This window comes from Euprymna scolopes, chromosome 1, assembly GCF_053919585.1.
Source record: "Euprymna scolopes isolate OS-2025 chromosome 1, ASM5391958v1, whole genome shotgun sequence".
Lineage (NCBI taxonomy): Eukaryota > Metazoa > Mollusca > Cephalopoda > Sepiida > Sepiolidae > Euprymna > Euprymna scolopes.
This window is the reverse complement of record NC_136482.1, coordinates 52,497,252-52,517,557: the sequence shown is the minus strand read 5'-3', so window position 1 is coordinate 52,517,557 and position 20,306 is coordinate 52,497,252. Positions and strand designations below refer to the sequence as shown.

Genomic DNA, 20,306 nt, shown 5'->3' with positions numbered 1-20,306 from the left:
TCAACGAGCGACGACCAATGTAAATTTGTGTATGCTACCGCGCGCTCGTGCGTAGTCCAAGCGTTCAGGGGTTAATACCATGCAAACAGTCAATTTACACGGGGTTGAATATCAGGCTCATTGTCAGCGACCTCAAAATCCCTAAGAAAACAAATTTTATTTACCAAAAAAAACCAAAAAAAAAAAAAAACCCAAAAACAAACAAAAGTAAGCACTAGCACTACTGTGTTTTATTTTTAACATATTCATAACAAGTATTGATTAGTTAAAAATTAATACACGCTTATTATTATTATTATTATTATTATTGACGCGATAATCTCGTTTCGCTTAAATGTGCGTTCCGTTCCATTTTCATTTTTTACATTCGTTCACAGCCGCTATCTTGTGGACATTTCAAGTAAACCTTGCCAAATATAAATAAATATTTCATAAAGTGATATATTTTTATAAGTATTATAATATAATACTAAAAACGAACACAAAACAGTGAAAAAGAAAAACAAACAAAAAAAAAACAACTGGAACAATAGCGTTTTATTTGCTCACACCGAGTCAGTAGTCACCTGATCTTCTGTTACGCTTTTTTTTTCTTTTCCTATGTTTTAGAATACTTCGAAAGGCATTAGATAACTGCTAGTGCTGCAGCTAGTCGCCCGAGGCGCCCGTACTTGGAAATGTCGATGGGACCGTCCGGGCATTTTTGTAGGCCAGAGTGTACTTTTGACTCATATTTTTTTATTATTATTATTATTATTATTATTATTTTAAATATTTCCCTAATTCTGAAAATAAAAAAGTAAAAAAAAAGATTTTTTTTACAAAAATGTTTAACGCAAAAACAAAACAAACAGCATGCGAATGAATGGTCGAAAACTCGATTCCTTTCTTGTTTTTGAATCCCAAAATCTAGTGTAAATTACTAAATATAATTCTAATTTTATTTTATGCATATCTGTTATTGTATTTTACAAATTCTTAGGAAAAGATCACTTGTCCGAACATTATATTATTTTCTTTAACAAAGATAATATATATATATGTTTTAAATAGCACACGATAATTTCCACTGGCCAAAACCGGAAGTGGCTTTAAAGAAGTTGCTTCATAATCATCAGGAGCAGTAGCAATTAGACGGACATAAATTAGACGTACATTTTTAGTACGACCCAAATTGCCTGCATCTGATTAGTTTGCTAATAAGTTTATTTAATTTCTGCAATAGAAGGGAGAGAACTTTGTTTTAATTATCCAAATAACCAAACATGGCAACTTACACACCTGGACAAGGTCGGAGGTTACATTGACTGAAACATTGTGCAAATAACACTCAAGATCAGAACATTAGTCATATTAATCCAAAAAATACAATCATCCTCTATCTCAAAAATTCAAAGCTGTTATCCAAATAACACTTTTTATATAAACTGTCCTGACCTGGCATTACCTGGAAGTATTTTTAAATTAACCTTTGTTTGGCTATTCAGAAGTATAGGCGACCCAGAGAGTCTCAGTTGAAAATTGCTTACTGATGTACAAATATTCCACTTAATAAACCAGATGGATTTCCTGTTTTATGTATTCATTCTTTTGCAAACTGTTATCCTCATCTTCATAGTTGTCGTTTCCCCACGTTTTGATTAACTGCAATGGGATAGGAATGCTGAGTCTTGTAACTGTATCCTCAGTAATTACTGCCTTCCATAGTTGTTGTCTTACCACGTTTTGGCTAACTAATCCTCTGGCTTGTTTAGGTAGGATTGAAACCGCTATCTTCAGACAATACTCACCTGGAATCATAGAGATTCAACGCCTCTATCCACTGCAACATGGGCACCGAAGGTGAGTATTGTCTGAAGATAGCGGTTTCAACCTTACCAAATCAGGCCAGAGGATGAGTTGGCTGAAATGTAGTGAAACAACAACAACTTTGTAAAAAGGATTCCAAAAATAAGAAAAAATATACTTTCTACTTTAGTTTAAATTCGCTGGCAGCCATGCTTAAGTGCTTTCTTTTTTTTTTTTTTTTTTTTTAACACTAAAAGTATTTTTGATTTCTATAAAAAAAATGTTCACACAGAAAATATTTCAATAAAAAAGAAAGGTTCACACACATACACACAATAAAATGAAATAAAGTAGCATTTTAGGGCAGTTAACCCCTTTTTCTTGCAATGTGTTTTGTGATTTTAGAACCTTACCACTAAGACTTCAGGTTAGTAGTGTGAAACTTTTGTACACATTTTTATTTCTTTAAACATATTTAATAGAAATAGAAATTTTTGGTAGTAGTTCCTTGCATTGCTTGGAATCAGCTTTAGATTCAAACAATTGCAAAAACATTATATTCTATTTTTCAAAAAATAAAACAAAAAATATAAAAAAGCATTGTATTCTATTTTTCTAATAAGTGTAAAAGGATCAATAAACATTTAATAAAATTTATTTTTATAAAACAACAGTAAACAGTATATAATAGTAGCATTTTATTATTTTATGCAAAATTTAATCAAGTATTAATTATTTTTGTAAAATATATGTAAAAAACAAGTTTTGTACAAAAGTTACACATATTTTCTTTTATGCCAATTTCTTTATTGGTCCCCCAACAAAAGCAGGGTAAATCTGTAAATTCACCCTTGTCCGTTCGTCTGTCCGCACTTTTTTCAATAACTACGCCTTGGAATTTTTTGAAATTTTGCACAAACATTGAACATGATATAAGTAAAAAAAGTAACAAAATGGATTTTCCATGAAAACTCCAGTTGTACCCATAGGGATGCCTTTTGGGTTAAAATAGCTAAAATTGATACTTTTGTGCTTATCAAAAAAAAACTTGATGCCTTGGATTTTTATAAAACTTTCCAAAAAGTTGTAACTAACTGATTTCTATATAATTTTGTTTGTCTATACCTTGCAATGACTCTCAGGGGCTCTTTTAGAGCTAATAAAAACACTCCATTTTTGGGACTATTTTACCATATTTGTCCAAAATTTTCTGTGTGTGTCTATTTATCAGTTTTGCATGGTACTGAAGTCAAGCTTAAATATGTTAAGGCCTTGGGGACTAAATGGGGGTGGGGAATGATGGACTTAGTCATTTCTTTCTTTTCTATTGTGCAGAACTCAAATTTACATATGTTAAGGCCTAAAACTGCACCGTTTGTTCATTTTCACCAGGATTTGACGTCTCTGGGGACTTTTGGGGCTAAATGGGGAGGAATTCTGAACTTAGTAATTTTTTTATACCTCGTTCACTGTGCTCTTGCAGGGGACCATGCATGCTTAACTTGTTTTACAATAAAACAGGAAGTCTGGTTTAGTCACCAAAGTATTTTTATTTCAAATTGAGGTTTTCACCTGACATCCGTACAAGCTGTACTTGAAGTCGTCTATACTTCTGAACCGCCTTTTGGTTTTTAATGAAATGTTGACAGCTAAGTCACATAATTATCTTTGAATATTATATTTAACTGTTAAAAAAAAAACCTCATTTGTAGTGACAATGCATTACAGTTGACCCATTTATTCAGGGTACTAAATACTAGAAAATATTAAAAAAAAAAAAAAAACAATAAATAAATAAAATTAAAAAAAATTGTTTACTATTGTAAAGTGAAATGAATAACTTCCAAATCTTAAAAATCTAGAATTGTAAAAAAGTTGTTTGTTTGATGGAATCTGAGGGATTTGTGTTTGTGTATATGCTTGTCCAGGTGTTGTTTATAAATTACAAACTAGAACACTTGTCACTATAAAGGTTAAACCTTTATGTATGACAGAACTAAGTAATAGTTAATTAAAAACAATCATTAAATAAGAAAACGGAAAACAAACAATTCTAAGAGTCCAAAAAAGGTGTCAAATCTGATAGGTTCTGCATTGTTGGCCAAGCTCCAACTTATGTCTCATTGCCAAAATATTGCATCACTGTGCCTGTGTTACAAGTACCTTAATGAAATATGCTTTGATGAACTCATCACTCGTGCCCCCACCGCTGTACATACTCCAAACTGACCCAATAAGCAGCAAAATCTCACTCCTTCACTGTTGAGGATCCTAATTAATACAGAAAGCCTTCTACTCTAAGTTTCTTCCCTTGAACTGCTAGATTTTTAAATTCCTTCCATTTCCTGCTTCCCTGACTGTATTAATCTGTAAAAGTTTAAATGTAATGTGGACAGACATCTTACTGCTCAGTTCCTTACATCCCCCCCCCCTATATACGATTCCAAATACTAGCCACTTACATGTCAATGTCTTGTTTGAGAGTGAAAAAAAAAGTTCATTTTTTTTTAAGTATAAATTAGTTAACTGTTTTGATCTCTTGCATATCCATAACTAAGTTTATTATGAAACTGTTTTTCTTTGTTGAATTGAAAAGTGGCATTTTAACCTCAGTATCAGTGCAATAAATGGTTTAATTTTAGATGCAAATAAAGGATTTGTATTTTATTTACATTCATATAACTATGTCTGTCTGAGGCATCATTTAAAAATATGTAAGCTTCATAGGAAGGTATCCTTTCTTTTTGGAGGGACATTAAATCGCCAACATGTTTGCATGAGTTTATAATGAAACAGAGTTGCACAATAAGTAGCTACTCTCCTATTAAACTAGCATTGTTTGAGTTCAGTGGCTGGGAGAAATCAAAGATGAGGAACACTTGAATACCTGTACCAAATGTTGCATAAAAATGTTATACTGTTTTATAGATGCTTATTGCTATATTTATTGGATGTTTTTCTTTTCTTTTTTTTTAGTTCTGCTTAAAGATGAACATATTATGGTAAGTAGTTTTAAAATTATTAAACAAATTGTTTTAAATCGCAGTTAATAAATTTTAAATGGCATGAGAAAACATAGCACTTTTAACAAATCTACATATTTCTCTATATACTTTACAACATAAAATACATGCTAATAATATTTTAGTTCTAGGATCGAGTTATGTTTGAAAAATTTTGTATTAATTGTATTAATTGACGATATTTTATACTCAAACAAGTCACAAGTTTAGCTATCCATGTATTTCTTTCCATTTTTCTCTATTCTTTTAACCATTATCCAATATTTCTTAATGTCTGTGTGGGCATTTAGAAAATGAGTATGTTTTTAAAGAAGTCTGCTACAAAACTTCTTGGGTTTTTCTCTCATCAAATCTTTCTTAGATTTCATATACAAGATCAATTGCTTATTCTGCATCTTATAAAGCCAGTTCTTTCTCTCACTCCAAACACTTTCTCTATTTCTACAAATCTACTACCAAGCCTTGTATGAATTAGTGTTGTCATATTTGGGTCATTGAGTTTGTCCCATTTGAGGATTCTTGATAAGGCTCAGAAGTATAGCTGTGATTTGGTTGAACCCATTCTCCTTCACTATGCCCTCTCTTTCAAAACTGATGTTACTAGTTTCACTCTTCTATAAGTATTATTATGGCATGTGTTTATCAGAATTGTCTGAATTATTTCTTGCTTTATTTGTTCCAGCTTGTTTGCCTTATAAGTCTAGTCATCTTCACCAATTTGCTGTTCACACTGTTATAATAACAGCTTCCTTTTCACAGAAATGCAGACTTGTGGAATTCTTCCTTTGTTTTTCTCCTACCTACAGATTTGTTTTTTTTTTTTTTCAGTAGGCATCTCTTGTCTTTGCCATAATCATCTTTCATTCTTTTTAACTCCTTACATCAAATGGCTTCATGCCTTGTTTGGAGCAATTTCCATATTTTTTTTTTAATTAATAAAAAAAATAGTAAATTACTTTATTAAACATAAGGATAATCTATACTCCTATAAATTCGTTTTTCTTTTGTGTGTATTGATATTCATATTAAAACCCCTCATTTCTAATTATTTAAAAAGAACATACAATTTTCTTATATCTGGGTTGTAGAATTGCATTCACTAGCAAAAGATCTAGCTGATTTGCATATATACTTTTAAACATCCATTTTAATTAATTCCCAATTAGTTGCATTGGTTTTCTAATGGGATAATCATTTTTAGTTAAATATTACGTGTAATTATATTCATGCAGATATTCTACATGATTTATACTTGCATAATATGTACTAGCATTTCAGCCCGGCGTTGCCCGAGTGTTTGGAGGTGTATGTTGAGCAAAAGTGAAAGTGTCTGTCTGTGTACATTTCCCTAGACAACAACTCTGTCATTTTTGCAGTCTACAGACTCGAAATTTGATGTACAGGGTATGGAGATTTGGGAAAATCTTTGTAATCCATTTTCGGCCAGAAATTCTGCTGTTAAGGGGTCAAAGTTCAACGATTTTACCTTTGAGAACTCTACCAAACTCCTCCGCCAATTTTGGGTCTAAACACTTGAAATTTTAGATATAGTTTCCTTGGACATGGATCTAACTTAATAACTTGATTTGAGCCCAAAACAATAAATGTGAAGGGGTCAAAGTTTTTTTAAAAATTAACTTCTGCGGTCTCTACCAAATTACTCAGACAATTTCTGGCCTAAACATTTGAAATTTTACATAAAGGGTATTCAGAGATAGGGAAAGCTTTTTAATCGGTTTGCGTCGAAAATTTGAGCTACCAATATATAAATGTATGTATGTATGTTTGCATTTTCAACAGCGGTGACAGATTTTCACAAGATCAGTATCGTTTTTAAGCTCAACCTTTCAGACGACAAATATTGAAAAATTGGCAAAAATATTAATTTCTTCATCTTCAACTGAGCATTTTCTACAGGGAGGAGTCGCTTTTTTCGCTGATATTGTCAAAAATCATCCCCTCTTTTCGATTGTCTAGCCTTAATTTAAACCTACATCGCTTCCGGTTTGACAGTGGTTGTAACAGCAAAGACGTCATGTTTTTTCCCTGTTCTTTTCCTCCTTCGCGGTACGGGTTCAAGCCTACCTTCCTACTACTTTTTTTTTTTTTTTTTTTTTGTTCAACATACACTTCCAAAGACCTGGGCAATGCCGAGCACCCATGCTAGTATAGAATAAACTTTCTTTAAATCATGCAAGAAAGATTTTTTAACAAATATTTAAAAGTTTATGAATTTTTAAATGAAATCTAAATGCAACAAATAGTGAGTGATCAAATAGGTCATTTGTACATCTAATATTATATATGAAAATGGCAACTTTCCTAAAACTCTGAAAATATTTTATTTTTACTCTTTTTCACCCTAAACAAGGCATATTGCCACTTGGAATGTAAGGGGCTATTATTTGGGATTGTGTCTAACAGAATACTGTGACGAATTGAGCAGCAACATGTCTGTTCACATTACATTTAAAATTTTGCTAGTACAGTTAGGAAAGCAAAAACATGGAGGGAATTCCAAAGTCTAGCAATCAGAGGGGAGAAACTACTAGAATAGAAGGCTTTCTTGCATCTAAAGATCTCAACAGTGAAGGGGTTGGATTTTGTTGCTTCTCAAATTAGTTGGAAGTATGCACATTGAGGAGGCACAAGTGCTATAAGTTCATCAGAGCACATTCCATTAAAATACTTGTAAAACAGACACACAAATGCAGCATTGCAGTGATGGAACAGAGATTGAAGCTTAGCTGATAGTGTGGGATCTATTAGATTTGAGATTCTGTTTTTGACTCTGTCTAAGAGTAAGAGACTAGTGGTAGATGCACCAGCCAGATGTGACAACAACGATCCATGCATGGGTAAATAGTGGATTTGCAAAAGATATAGGATACTCTCTGGTGTAACTTTCTAGCATGAAAAAGGGAGCCTACCTTTGCAATGTCCTTGATGTATTTGTTCCAATTCATATTTCCTGTGAATGTTAAGTCAAAGAGTTTGAATGATGGGCTCTTAGGTAAGGTGTTATTTATCATGGCAATCAGTAGTTGAGAAAGTTTTTGTAATTGTTAAAGAAAAGAAGCTTAGTTTTAGTAGCATTAAATGTTACCATCCATTTACGACCACATTCGACTCGACTGAAGATTGTTTTCTAAATTTTCTTTTCTCTTTCAATTTTAAGCCTTCAATAATATATCCCAAAACTTCAGTGTGCTAATTGTGATTAAATGCCTTAAAAATTGGTGGAAACCTGAGTTTGTATCGTCCGATGGCAAACAAAAAGAATAAATAAAAAAGAAATGGCTACTGCTTTCATTTATGTGCTGGCAATTTAATGAACTAACAGGATTTCTCATCACTTTATATGCAAATGAGCTGATGCTGATTTGAATAAAAAAATCTGCTTTTCAGAGACGGAGTAGATTCCAATTTTTGAGTAGCAAACTCTGACTGCTGTGTGTTGGATTATTGAATAACAAGCTTTGACAGTAGTGTCAAATTTAACCCCAGAAATTGTTAGTTGAAAGGGCATAACAATTACCAATCGATTTGGACAAGTGCAGAATAGTTTACAATTGATTATTTTAATACATTAACTGTTGAAATTAATCATAAGTCAAAATTGTGCTTGTTTTTTTTTCTTTTCAAAAGATAGTGGAATTTTGCTCAATATTTAGACTAGTTTGAAGTAATAATTATTGCTTCAGTTATGATTAATTTTTAACTAAAAGATGACAAGCATTTGTCATTTTTTTAAATTTACAGTTTTAATTATATACTGAAAATTAACTTCTGAACTTTAGTATACAAGGACAAAAATTTTATTTATAATTCAAAGATCAATCAAACTAATAAAATAAATTTGCTAGCACTGTTTATATTCTTCAAAGATTTATATGATCATATGGAAAGTTTTTAGATATAATGAAAATAACATTTTGTATTATTTGGATTCATTGGATTACTGTTCTCATCTTGAGTATCATTTACACTGTTTTCCTCGATGTAACTTCCGACCTTCTTCAGGTGTGTGTATCTTGTTGAACTCAGGAATTTGGACAGAATTTCAAACGTAATTCTTTATTTTCTTTATGAAGGTAGCATGCTTTTATTCTGTGAGCCATGACTGGATAGAGATCTTGAGCAATTCGCAATTGTATTTTTCGATCGCCCACACTGAGGATTGAACCTCTTAACATTCAGGAGAATATCACTTTTTACAATTAATTTTCCAAGTACTTGTGGATAGTTCTAGTACGAATTTTAGAAGTCTTTTTTATTTTTTATTTCTGGTTGTAAATATCACTGTTCATGACTAATTGTTATTACTATATGTTAATATATATATATTACTGTGTGTATATATATATATATATATATATATATATATATATATATATATAATTTACTTATTACTGTAGTTATGTTCAAATTGTGTAACAGTTAAAAATATGGACGATATGAAATATGATTTTCGGAAAATGATATTTTCCTTTATTTTCAACAATAACAAAATAAACAAATAAGGTGATTCACAAATATTTACAACAATAACAAAACAAACGAAAAAAAGGTCAGTTAACAAAAATACAGTTATTATGGATTACTACTATCTATCACAAATTAAAATACAGCTTGTTTAAACTCGAAGTCAAAAACTAGAACAACGAAGTGGAGCGTTACGAGGGTAAGGGAGAAGAGGAGTCAAATAAGAACTGCTAACCAGCCAGTCTTAGCATGGCTATTCACAACGAAATTCCATGACTATAAAAATTTCTTTTGGTTTTTCTTTTAAAAGTTTGGCCAATGAGAATATTACAAAATTGTATTTACCACTAGTCCAGAGGGCTTTTTCTGCAACTTTCCATGGGTTGGAGGGATGTATTTTTTTTCTTTGTGTTTTGGATTCTTTCGGCTGGACATATCCGTGAATCATAGGCCGGAGTTATCTTGACGGGTCCAAGTTGATAACTGATTTGTTTCCCTCTCCACTTGTATTTATATGACATCTTAACCTATTCTAGATTATTGCAGAACCTTCTGGGACTTTCCAGATACTTCTAAAACCTTCTACTCTTTCTATTACTATACCCTGGCCTTTAAACTATCTCGTGAATTAAAATTTTTGAGGTTTGATCATTAGGGGTGCCTAGAATACGATAGCACACCTTTTAAACGATTTTATTGATTTTTATTATTTTATAGAAATGCTCCCTCGTAACACTGTATAAATTATCTATAATTAATGGTTTCCATATCATGTTAAATTCTGTACTAGATCTACTTAGTAATTGACCATCTCCCATCTTACTCTCCACTGTTCCTCTTTGTCAATAATTTTTACTTCATCCCATAATAGTAGACGGTTTCCCTTTTCCCTCCAGATATGGTCAGCATTACCTGATTTTTCAAGCTCTCCACATATTACAGCTTTTCGGTGTTCTTCAAATCGTACTTTTAATAGACAACATGTCTCGCCTTTATATAGTTAGTCACATTTACATGGGGAGCTCATATACAGTTCTTAGTCATTTTTTTCTGTAGAGGGCTTGACTCGCGCAAGCTGTTTCCGGAGAGTTGAATCACTTCTGAATACTGTCCTGATGTCATATGGATTACATATTCTTCAAAGTTTTTTCTGACAAGCCCTCCATGTAGGGTATACAAACTATGGTGAGTTTCTAAGTAGTGTCTTTTGGTGTTTGGTCCAGATTTCTCGGAGCTGATGTCATGCTCTTGATATTTGTTTCGATGGAGGATTTCTCTTAAATTGTCCATCTTCTCTTGATATGCATTACTGTAACTACTTATCACTTTTGCTCGGTCTTGTAGACAACGGACGATTCCTGTACATTATATGGATGGTGGAAATTGAAGTTTAAGTATTGTTCAGTGAAAGTTAGCTTTTGGTATACAGATGACATAAACCCCTGACCAGTGTGAATAACCTCTAGGAACTATAATTTGTTGTTGTCTTCTTTTTTCACCATGGGATGGATAGAGTTCACCTGGTCTAGTAATGTTTGAATATCTTTTTGATGGGGCCAGAGTATGAATGTGTCATCCACATATTGCAACCACATTGTTGGTTTTAGTGGTGTTGATCCTAATGCCATTTCCTCAAAGTATTCCATGTATGCATTACCCAGTACTGGAGACAATGGTGATCCTATCGCCAGACCTTCTTTCTGTCAATATATATATCAGATCCTATCACAAAGTATGTAGTTTCTACATAGGTCAACATCCCAATTACATTATCAATTGGGATGAAAGTGTGTTCTTGTAGTGAGGCATTAGAAGTCGGCTTCTGTCCCACACCACTGTCAGTCTCATCAGTGGATACTTTCACGAACAGACTCATAACATCTAGACTCACCATCTAATTGCAATGAATGAGAGCATTGTTGATTATTTTGACGAAGTGAGCTGAATTCTTGACGTATAATGGAAATAGACTATGACTAGAGTGATTATATCTAAATTCTATCCAAATTCCCGAGTTTGACATAAACATTACAAAGTTCGACAAGATACACCTGGAGACTGTCGGAGGTTACATCGACCAAAATGTTGTGTAAATGACACTCAAGATGAGAACAGTAGTTTGATGAATTCAAATAATACAAATAACAGTACTTGTACAGTTTAATCAAGACATTAAATGAAAATATCGAAAAAAAAAAAAAAAAAAAAGGTTATATTGCACATATCCAATATGGAACGAAGTTCTCTGAAAAGTTTTTTTACTTATTTTCATCAAGTAGGTTTTTTTTGTAACTAAAAAAATCAAATTTTATAAGGGAGGTGGTGTTGTTTTGATCTATTTTTAATAAATATGGAGAGACAACTCAATTCACACTGAGATCAAAATCACCCTTGTAATGGCTACGATTTACTATTAAAATCACAAGAAAATGATTTTCTTTATAAATGAAATTTTATCAATTCATGTGAGTTTGAATATGACATTTTTGTTCTATGACAGGTATGTGCATTATAAATATTTTTCTTTTATTTTTCTTATTTTTAATTAGGTTTAACTCTGGACTTGCACCAAATAATTTCTAAGTTTTTATCATACATGTAAACACAAAGACTTTTCTAAACCCACAGTTCTAAAGATGTTCTAAACCTAAGTATGAATTTGTGTTACCGTATTTATAGTTTATATTTGAAATTTATATGCTTTTTACCTGGCATTTATATGTATTTTTACTTTGTTTCAGAGTTTATAATTTTTGAAGAAAGAATAAACAGTTTGGGTGCTTGTGCACAATAGTGTATTTTGAAACCAACACATTTCAAGTGAAAACATTATTAAATACTTACATGTCAAAATTAGTATAAATTCCAAAAAAAAATTATGAAAAATGATCCAGTAGATGTGCTAGATCTAGTTTTTACAAAAAATCATCCACAATAATGGTCTAAAATTTTATATTTTGAAATAGTCGATTTTAATTGAAAGCAATGGCAATATGTCAGTTTTGTCAAAATGATTGACTGCAGTTAACTGCCCTGGATTTTTAATACTCTTCCACATTAAAACCTGATAGATCTATACATTTTATTTTTACTTGTAATTATTTTTCTACTGGATCATTTTTCATAATTTTTGGAATTTATACTCATTTCAACATGACACACAAGTACATAATGTTTTCACCTGAAATGTTTGTTTCAAAATCCATTATTCTGCACAAGCACCAGTTTGTAAATTAAATTTGTTAATCTAATAATCCAGAATATCACTGAATACAGGGTTTCTCTCAAACAATAAATAACTTTTAAAATTTATCCCCGAGTGGCTTCCGGGCCTTGATGTAATGATGACCCCCATGTAAAAAAAAAAAAGTGTAATTTGTTTTGGCCGTTAAAGTTAATGTTATTCATCATTTCATTGTATTTTATTTTCCAATCATAAAATGTATACTTTTTTCAAGTTTATATGACTGACTGTATTATGCTTTTGAGATAGATTAATAATTTGGATTATTCAGACTACTGTTTTCATCAAGGAACCATCGTGTGACAGATAAAGTACTTGGAAAAATTCAGTAAATAACACTCTTCTGAAGGTTTATGGTTTAAGCAATTGTGAATAACTTAGGACTTCTACAAGAGCATACTACCCCCATGAATTGAATGATTGCATCTGAAATTCTGTACAGATTCCCAGTTTCAACAAGATACACCTAAAGTTGGAGGTTACATTGGCCAAAACATTAAAATATAATTCAAGATGAAAACAGTAGATGGATAATCCAAATAGTATGGACCGACTGTATATTTTGATATACAATTGAATTTCTTAAATTGATGAATTCATTGTTGTTGTGTCATTTCAGTGTAAACATATATTGGCATTGCGGTTGTCAGAAGCAATGGGAGTCACTAAAATAAGATTGGTGTCTGATAAGGAAATGGTTTCAGCGATTCTGCAAGTTGATTAAGGGATTAACTACAACAATATAATATTCTGACATAACAAAAAAAAACTCCGCAAAAAAAACAGGTTTTAAAACTACAAGCGACATGACAATACACATTGATGCTGAACTACAAGAATGATCATTTCATTAAAATGTTATTGTAACAGAAAAAATACAAAGGAATTCAGTTTGGAACTTTAATAAGATTTTAAGTTGATTGTGCAGTATACTAAAATTTGAATGTGTCATGTATAAGTATAAATTCCAAAAATTACGAAAAATGATCCAGTAGAAAAATAATTGCAAGCAAAAATAGAATTTATTGAATTATATTGTATAGTTTGATGTGTAAAAGTTGTGCAACCAATTCAGTATGACAACTGACTTATCTCCCTTGCTTTCCTTGAAATCTACCACCAAAAAAATAGAAAATGTCCAATTGCTAGTGACTATGATATTTTTGTGAAAATTAGATCTAGCACATCTACTGGATCATTTTTGGAATTTATACTAATTTCAACATGACACACAAGTATGTAATAGTGCTTTAAACACAGAGTTTAATTCTGAACACCAATCCATATAAAAACATATTTGCATTATGCTGGAAATATTTTTTAATGGAATATTTATTTGAAAATATAAAACTGCTGAATGCTGAACACATTACAAGAATTATAATAGAGGTATTCAACTTATTGAAAAAGGATCATGATCTCACGAACAGATGGATCTAAACAGTATGTCAAACTTTGAACTTGTTATATACATGTCACATTCAATGAAAAATCCTTTTCCTATGATTTTTTTTTTTATTTCTGTATTATAGCATTTTATTAAATACCTTATTGTAACCATATTCATGTGTTAGTCTTTATTCTCCAAATTATCCTATCCAACATGTTTTTACCGATAGATATCTTTGCAGAATTTGAGATCCTACTCACAGCCAAATGAATTCCGTCTGGCAAAAATATATAATTTTATGTTTGGCATAATTAGCTGTCACAATGGCTATGGTATAATCCCTAAAAAACATTTTCATATAGTTCACAATTTATCTTTATGATTCTATGAATAGACTATTCTAAAACTTTTTGAAATTATATTTCAAAAGAAATCAAAATATGCTTTTATGGAAATCGCTTGAGACAAGGTGTGAAGCCACTAGATGTAAGGAGCTAACAAGAATGAAAAATGATTATCTTAAAACGGATGTTTCTTAATTTTAGTTTTGAAAAGACAAAGGTAGAAGGAAAACAGTCAGCAATGAGAATTCCACAAGTTGGCAGTTTTTGAAAATAAACTACTGGAATAGAAGACTGTATTACAATGAGGTATCAAGAGTGAATTGGTGGAGAGCACTATTCCAATGAGTCACTTGAACTGGAACTAAGGAAGCTGGGAATAGAACAGTCAATTCTGAAGGACACATGCCATTATAGTATTTATAGAAAAGACTGAGACGAGCAACATCATTTCTATGTGACAGAGGCTGCAGAGAAGAACAAGAGGGAGCCAGACAACATTCAAATGGGACACATTCATGAGCCCAAATACGACAACAGTACTCCATACAGGGTCTGATTGTAAATTTGTTAAGATAGAGAATAGCTCCATGTGTGAGAAAGTGCTTAGAGTGATAAAGAACTAATTTTATAAGCAGAACAACCAATGGATTTAATATATGAATTCCAAGATTTGATGAGAAAGACTCATTAACTAAATCTAGAATAGGAATCTTGCAATTTTCAGTTTACTAAAGCATATAGAATTCTTTTTTTCAACTTATAAAATAATTATATAATAGTTTGATTTAAATTAATATGTTCAATTTTTTAGTGGTATTTATATTTTGTTTTCATCATTTTCCTTAGATAAAGTGAAAAGAAAAACTTGCTATTTCTCAAATTATTGGCTAAGAAAGCTTAAAAGCTGATTTGTCACCTTCATAATTTAAAAATGTGAAGGGGGAGATATTCCAATTTTCAATGTTTTATAAAATAATTTAATATTAAATTGGAACCTCGGTTCCATTTGATAGTATTTAACTCTCCTACTGTAGGAAGATGTGAAATATATACACTCTAGCCCAGGTGTTTTAAGCAGTTAGCAATAACAGACTTGAGGGAAAAACGTATGAACACATATCTAAGAAAATGGCTAAAACCTTACAGGAAGACTTCCAGTCCGTAGTGGAATCAGACTGTGAATGGATGGTAACATTCAATGCTGCCCAGACTAAACTTCTTTCCTTTAATAACAACAGGAAACTTTCTCAATCACCGATTTCTGTAGCTAATGATACACTTGCTGAAAGTACTTTGTTCAAACTCCTAAGTTTAACATTCAGAGGCAACGTTACTTGGAACAAATACATTGAGGTAATTGCTAAGGCTGCTGTGAAGAAAGTGGACTCTCTCTACCATGCTAGGTTACTCATATGGGAGAGTATCCTGTAACTCTACAGAGTACAAAGCCACGATTCACCCATGCATGGAGTGTTGTTGCAACATCTGGGTTCCACACTCAACACCGAAATCTGTGCCTGTTTAACAAGTATTTTAATGGAGTGTACTCTGACGAATTAAAAGCACTTGTACACCTTGAACATAGATACCTCCGACAAACATGTCAAGCAGCAAAATTCCACCTGTACACTGTAGAGATCCCTAGATGTCAAAGTTTTCTACTCAAATAGCTTCTTTCCTTGAACTGCTAGACTTTGAAATTCCATTTCAGAGTCCCTGCTTCCCTGATTATACTAACTGACATGCAGAAGTTCAAATGTTATGTGAACAGATATCTTGCTGCCTAATTCCTTACATAGTATCCCTGTAAATTTGGCTTCAAATAGTACAGGACAAAGTGGCACTGTGCCTTATTTGTGGTGAAATAACAGTGTAAAAAAACTCCTTCTCAAAGAGGAGGAAAAAAGCCTGGGAAAGTTAACTTTCTAAAAGTGGAAAGCATAGTTGCAACATTAAAAATATGCCAGACTATTGGAATGATTGACAGGTGTAAGCATCACCAACTCTGGTTGTGTTGGAAATTGTACATGGGAAGGCGAGCCTTATTGGTTGAGGCGTTGAATAGGCCATGTTTTCTTTTCAGGCTTTTGATCGGACCTTTAGGAAACTTGCTGCGCGCAGTTTTAAAACTTAGATATTTTCACTCTCTTTGCAAAAAACCCTGCTAGGGGCAAGATGCTAAATTCAGCATCTCCCTAAAAGGGACTGCCTCTAGGTCAACCATGCTTGGACCTCCATTTCCCTTTAACCAAGAATTTATTCCTAATGTAATAGGAACTTTTTAGACGAATATCATCTTCCCTAGAACTAAAATAGTTTGGCTCCGTTAATGGAGTTTTATTCTTCCAGATACCATAAATAAATGGTTTCTGCTCCCTTATACTAGGAAGAGAAGCAATTTAACACTTCAAAAAAAAAAAAAAAAAAAAAAAAAAAAAACCTACCAGACTCTCAAAGACGTGAGAAATGGGCATATTTTTCGCAATCCTACCACTGAAATTCATCACCTCAGGTAAAACTTGCTTTTCTTCCGTTGTCCTTTTCTTTTTTTTTTTGCACTCTGCAAAAGCGTGTGAGGAAATTAATTCTCACAGTTGAGATTCCCAGATGGATATGAAACAAAACCAGCTAACCAACTTTACACTTTTGTATTTACTTTTTTTACTAAATAATTATAATTGTATCAAAGTGTAGCATGTAATTATTATTACTGGTAAAATATAATAATTTCATAACAAACATCAGTGCTGACTCACAGTTCAACAATTATTTAAGAGCCCCTGTGAATCTACTCTACTGTAGTCCTATTATTTCCAGCTCTCGACATAAACATACCTCCATTGAATATGTACATATTTTAATTTTTTTCTTTCTAAATATGAGGCACACCTCTAACATTCAAAGAACATTCTGGTTCAACACACTATGTTGGTAAATAAATAATTTATAACAATAATCATTATTCTTTAGCTAAAGTTAAGTGTTTTTCTATAAGACAACATTATCATAACCTTCAAACACACTACACTTCAAGCAAAATACGACATTCTCATCTTACTCTATTTAAAATTTTTCTTCATCTTGAATACTACCTGGATGTTGTTTAAATCCTTGGTGTAGAAACTTAGAGTATTAACGGGTACAAGATAGCCACGCAAAATGAGAATAGTTTACGGTTCTTGTCCCTTACCTCTCTAAAAAATTGAATAAAATATCTGGATGATATATACCAGTGACAGAAAGAAAATATCATGCACTAAAAATCATGTAATCAAGTAATTTTTTTAAATAATAAAATTCAATTTTATGACTAAAGGACAAGCAACAATCTAAGTGCTCCTATCTTCAAAACAAATTGAAGGAAGAAGGGAAATAACTCTTAATTCAAACCAGATTTTTGGAAGCTATTCTTAACAATGGGAGGAGGTGAATTGGAAAAAAAAAATTAAATTTGCTTAAAAACAATTTTCTTTATAAAAATGAAACTACTTGATCAATTTGCGATTTTTGATGTATATTTTTTTGTCAGAGATATGTGATAGCTTAGAGGGAATTCTGTACAAGAAACAAGAACTATCCTAGCATCAACAGAACAAATGAAGATTGATAGGGAAACTGTCATGTTAGCTTTTGGATTGTTTCAGAGGAGTATTTAAAGTTTACAACCATAGTGACCTATCATCATGCTAATGACAAAAAAAAAAAAAAAAAAAAAAAAAAAAAAGAAACCGGGTTTTACATAAGAATGCTAAGTTTAAGTACAACTGGCAGATAAATATGATTCCTGTCAGTTAATATAAATAATACTCAAAGTTTTGTTTCACAAAAATGTAGATACAAAATCTCCATTTCGGATATTTTTAACCGTTTATGATCTGGTTGAACTAATTTGTTCAGGTGAAAATAAATGCATGTAACAGCATAAAGTGGAAATTGATTCAAACACACCTTTTACGTATTAGTTCAGTATCTGGGTAGATGCCAGATACCTTCAAGTTGCAACTGTCCATTGCTTACATTCAGTATGGCGCCATCTAAGATTAATATTTTTTAATCATATACACGAATGGTTCTCAACCTTTTTTTAATCATGACTTTCTTTTCTTTTTAATGTATTTTGGTGACTCTTTATAGCTTATTTTATTCTCCAGTAATGTTAAGAAAACCAAAGAACATGTCAACAGTTTATCTTGAAGGAAGACTGAATTGATATTAACATTACATGTACCATGGGGGTCCACATGGACCCAGTTGAGAACCATCGCTACACCATAATTTGGGCCATAACTACAATTAAAGAAACCATTTGATGCTTATTTAGAACTAGCAGGATGGCCAGTCATAAATATCATATTTTAATTAATGCAGCTTTCATATTTATTATTATAGAGCTAATTCTCTAATGATTCTACCTAATATATAGTAATAATTTCAAAAGTAAAAAAGAAAATGACTGGTTGCCATCAGTTAGAATCAAAACCAAAATATTTAGTGCTTTGACCTTTTAATCAGTCATTGTTTGAGTTATCGTAAAACGGATTAGAAATAGTTAAAAATTAACTTAGTTTGTTCCTATCCAGAATGCCTCTCTTTCGAGAGCTGGGGTTTTCCCATATTAACTTTGCCCTCATGGGGAGGCAAGTAAATAGGAACATTATGACCCGACGACGTTTTTAATAATAATTATAAAAAAAAGGGATATTAATAAACAAATCAATAAAATAATTTAATTAATCAAATAAATAATTTATATGTTAATATTTATATAATTAAATAAAAAAAATTAAGATCGGCAGATTTATAGGGTGCTGCTGGTCTAATGTAGGGTTCTCATATTTTAGCCGCATTTTCACGTCGCGAAAGACTAGCTCTGCTAGAAAGCTGCGTCAGAGGTTGCACAAAAAGGAGAAACTCACCGAATATGTGTCAGCCTATGTCACGGTAACATATATTGAGCGAGTTTCTAACAGTATTCTGTCTAATTTTTCTTTTTTTATTTTAACTCTTTTCCCAAACTTACTGTGTCAAAGAGAGAGTCGGGCGCCATTTTTAACTTTCCAATACATCGGTAAACACTATATTTTTCGAGCTGAATAAACATGTTACATTAAATAAAAACACTAAAAACATATCCAGTTAGGTAGAAAAGTAACTTATTTTGCCTTAGATAATTTATTTGGTATATATTTGTTTTTTAACAATTTTGGTACTCCTTGGGCGTTAAGTTCCATAGCGACCAGCAGAAAAAAATAATAGTCGCTTCCTTAGTCCCCCCTGGCCCCCTCCTAGTCAAGCCTGACGCATGCGCACGTAACATTTTTTATTTACTGATGTTGCCGTTGTAAGTAAACGATTATTTGTCACTTTTACAAACATTTATTTATTTTGAAAAAAGTGTTACTCTTTATGAGGTACTTGTACAGTTTAGTCAAGACATTAAAAAATGAAAATATCGAAAAGTTTAAATTGTATGTATCCGTTATGGGACGAAGTTGTCTGGAAAAAAAATTTCACTTCATTTCATCAAGTAGTTTTTTTTTTTTTTTTTTCAGCGAAAAAACAATTTGTTATGATACCGAGCAAAATGTTCGATTTTTAGGAAGAAAAGCTAGTATTAGAGATGGGAGGGGTGTCAGCGCTTTAACTGGAGTTATCTCCCTTTGTCATTTCTAAAATTCAAACAAATTTTTTTTCCAAGATTGCTGCCTTCAACGCGCTCTCATAAAAACGTGTTTTTCCGTTGTAAAAAAAAAAAAAACAAAACAAAAAAAACTTCTTGATGAAATAAAGTGAATTTTTTTCGGAGAACTTCGTTCTATAACGAATACATACAATTTAAACTTCTTTCAATATTTTCATGTCTTGACTAAACTGTACAAATACCCTTTATGAATATTAAAAAGTTACTAAACATTTATTAATAATTTCTCATTTTTACAAAGATTTGTTTTTAAATGACGACCAGTGTCAGAAATTTCGTGAAAATAGTGAATAATTCCACCCCATCTTTCCAAGCTTATAACTCCTCGAAA

The 20,306-nt window shown here is 31.7% G+C and overlaps 1 protein-coding gene across 13 annotated transcripts in view; it reads left to right on the top strand.

Moving 5' to 3' along the window:
• LOC145295040 (zinc finger SWIM domain-containing protein 7-like) overlaps window positions 1-14,102 on the top strand; it is a 66,585-nt gene extending 52,483 nt beyond the window's left edge. For 8 of the 13 annotated variants that reach the window (XR_013869884.1, XR_013869877.1, XR_013869882.1 and 5 more), the window contains 2 exons: window positions 4,765-4,790; window positions 13,160-13,347. Coding sequence is in view for 5 of the 13 variants with exons in the window: in XM_080141578.1 (XP_079997704.1) it covers window positions 4,765-4,790; window positions 13,160-13,264 (131 nt within the window). In the remaining 8 variants the exon portion in view is untranslated. Of the gene's footprint in view, window positions 1-4,764; window positions 4,791-13,159 lie in introns of all 13 variants that reach the window. The other 5 variants (XM_080141578.1, XM_080141489.1, XM_080141498.1 and 2 more) reach the window with 1 other exon arrangement.
• The last annotated feature ends 6,204 nt before the right edge of the window (window positions 14,103-20,306 follow it).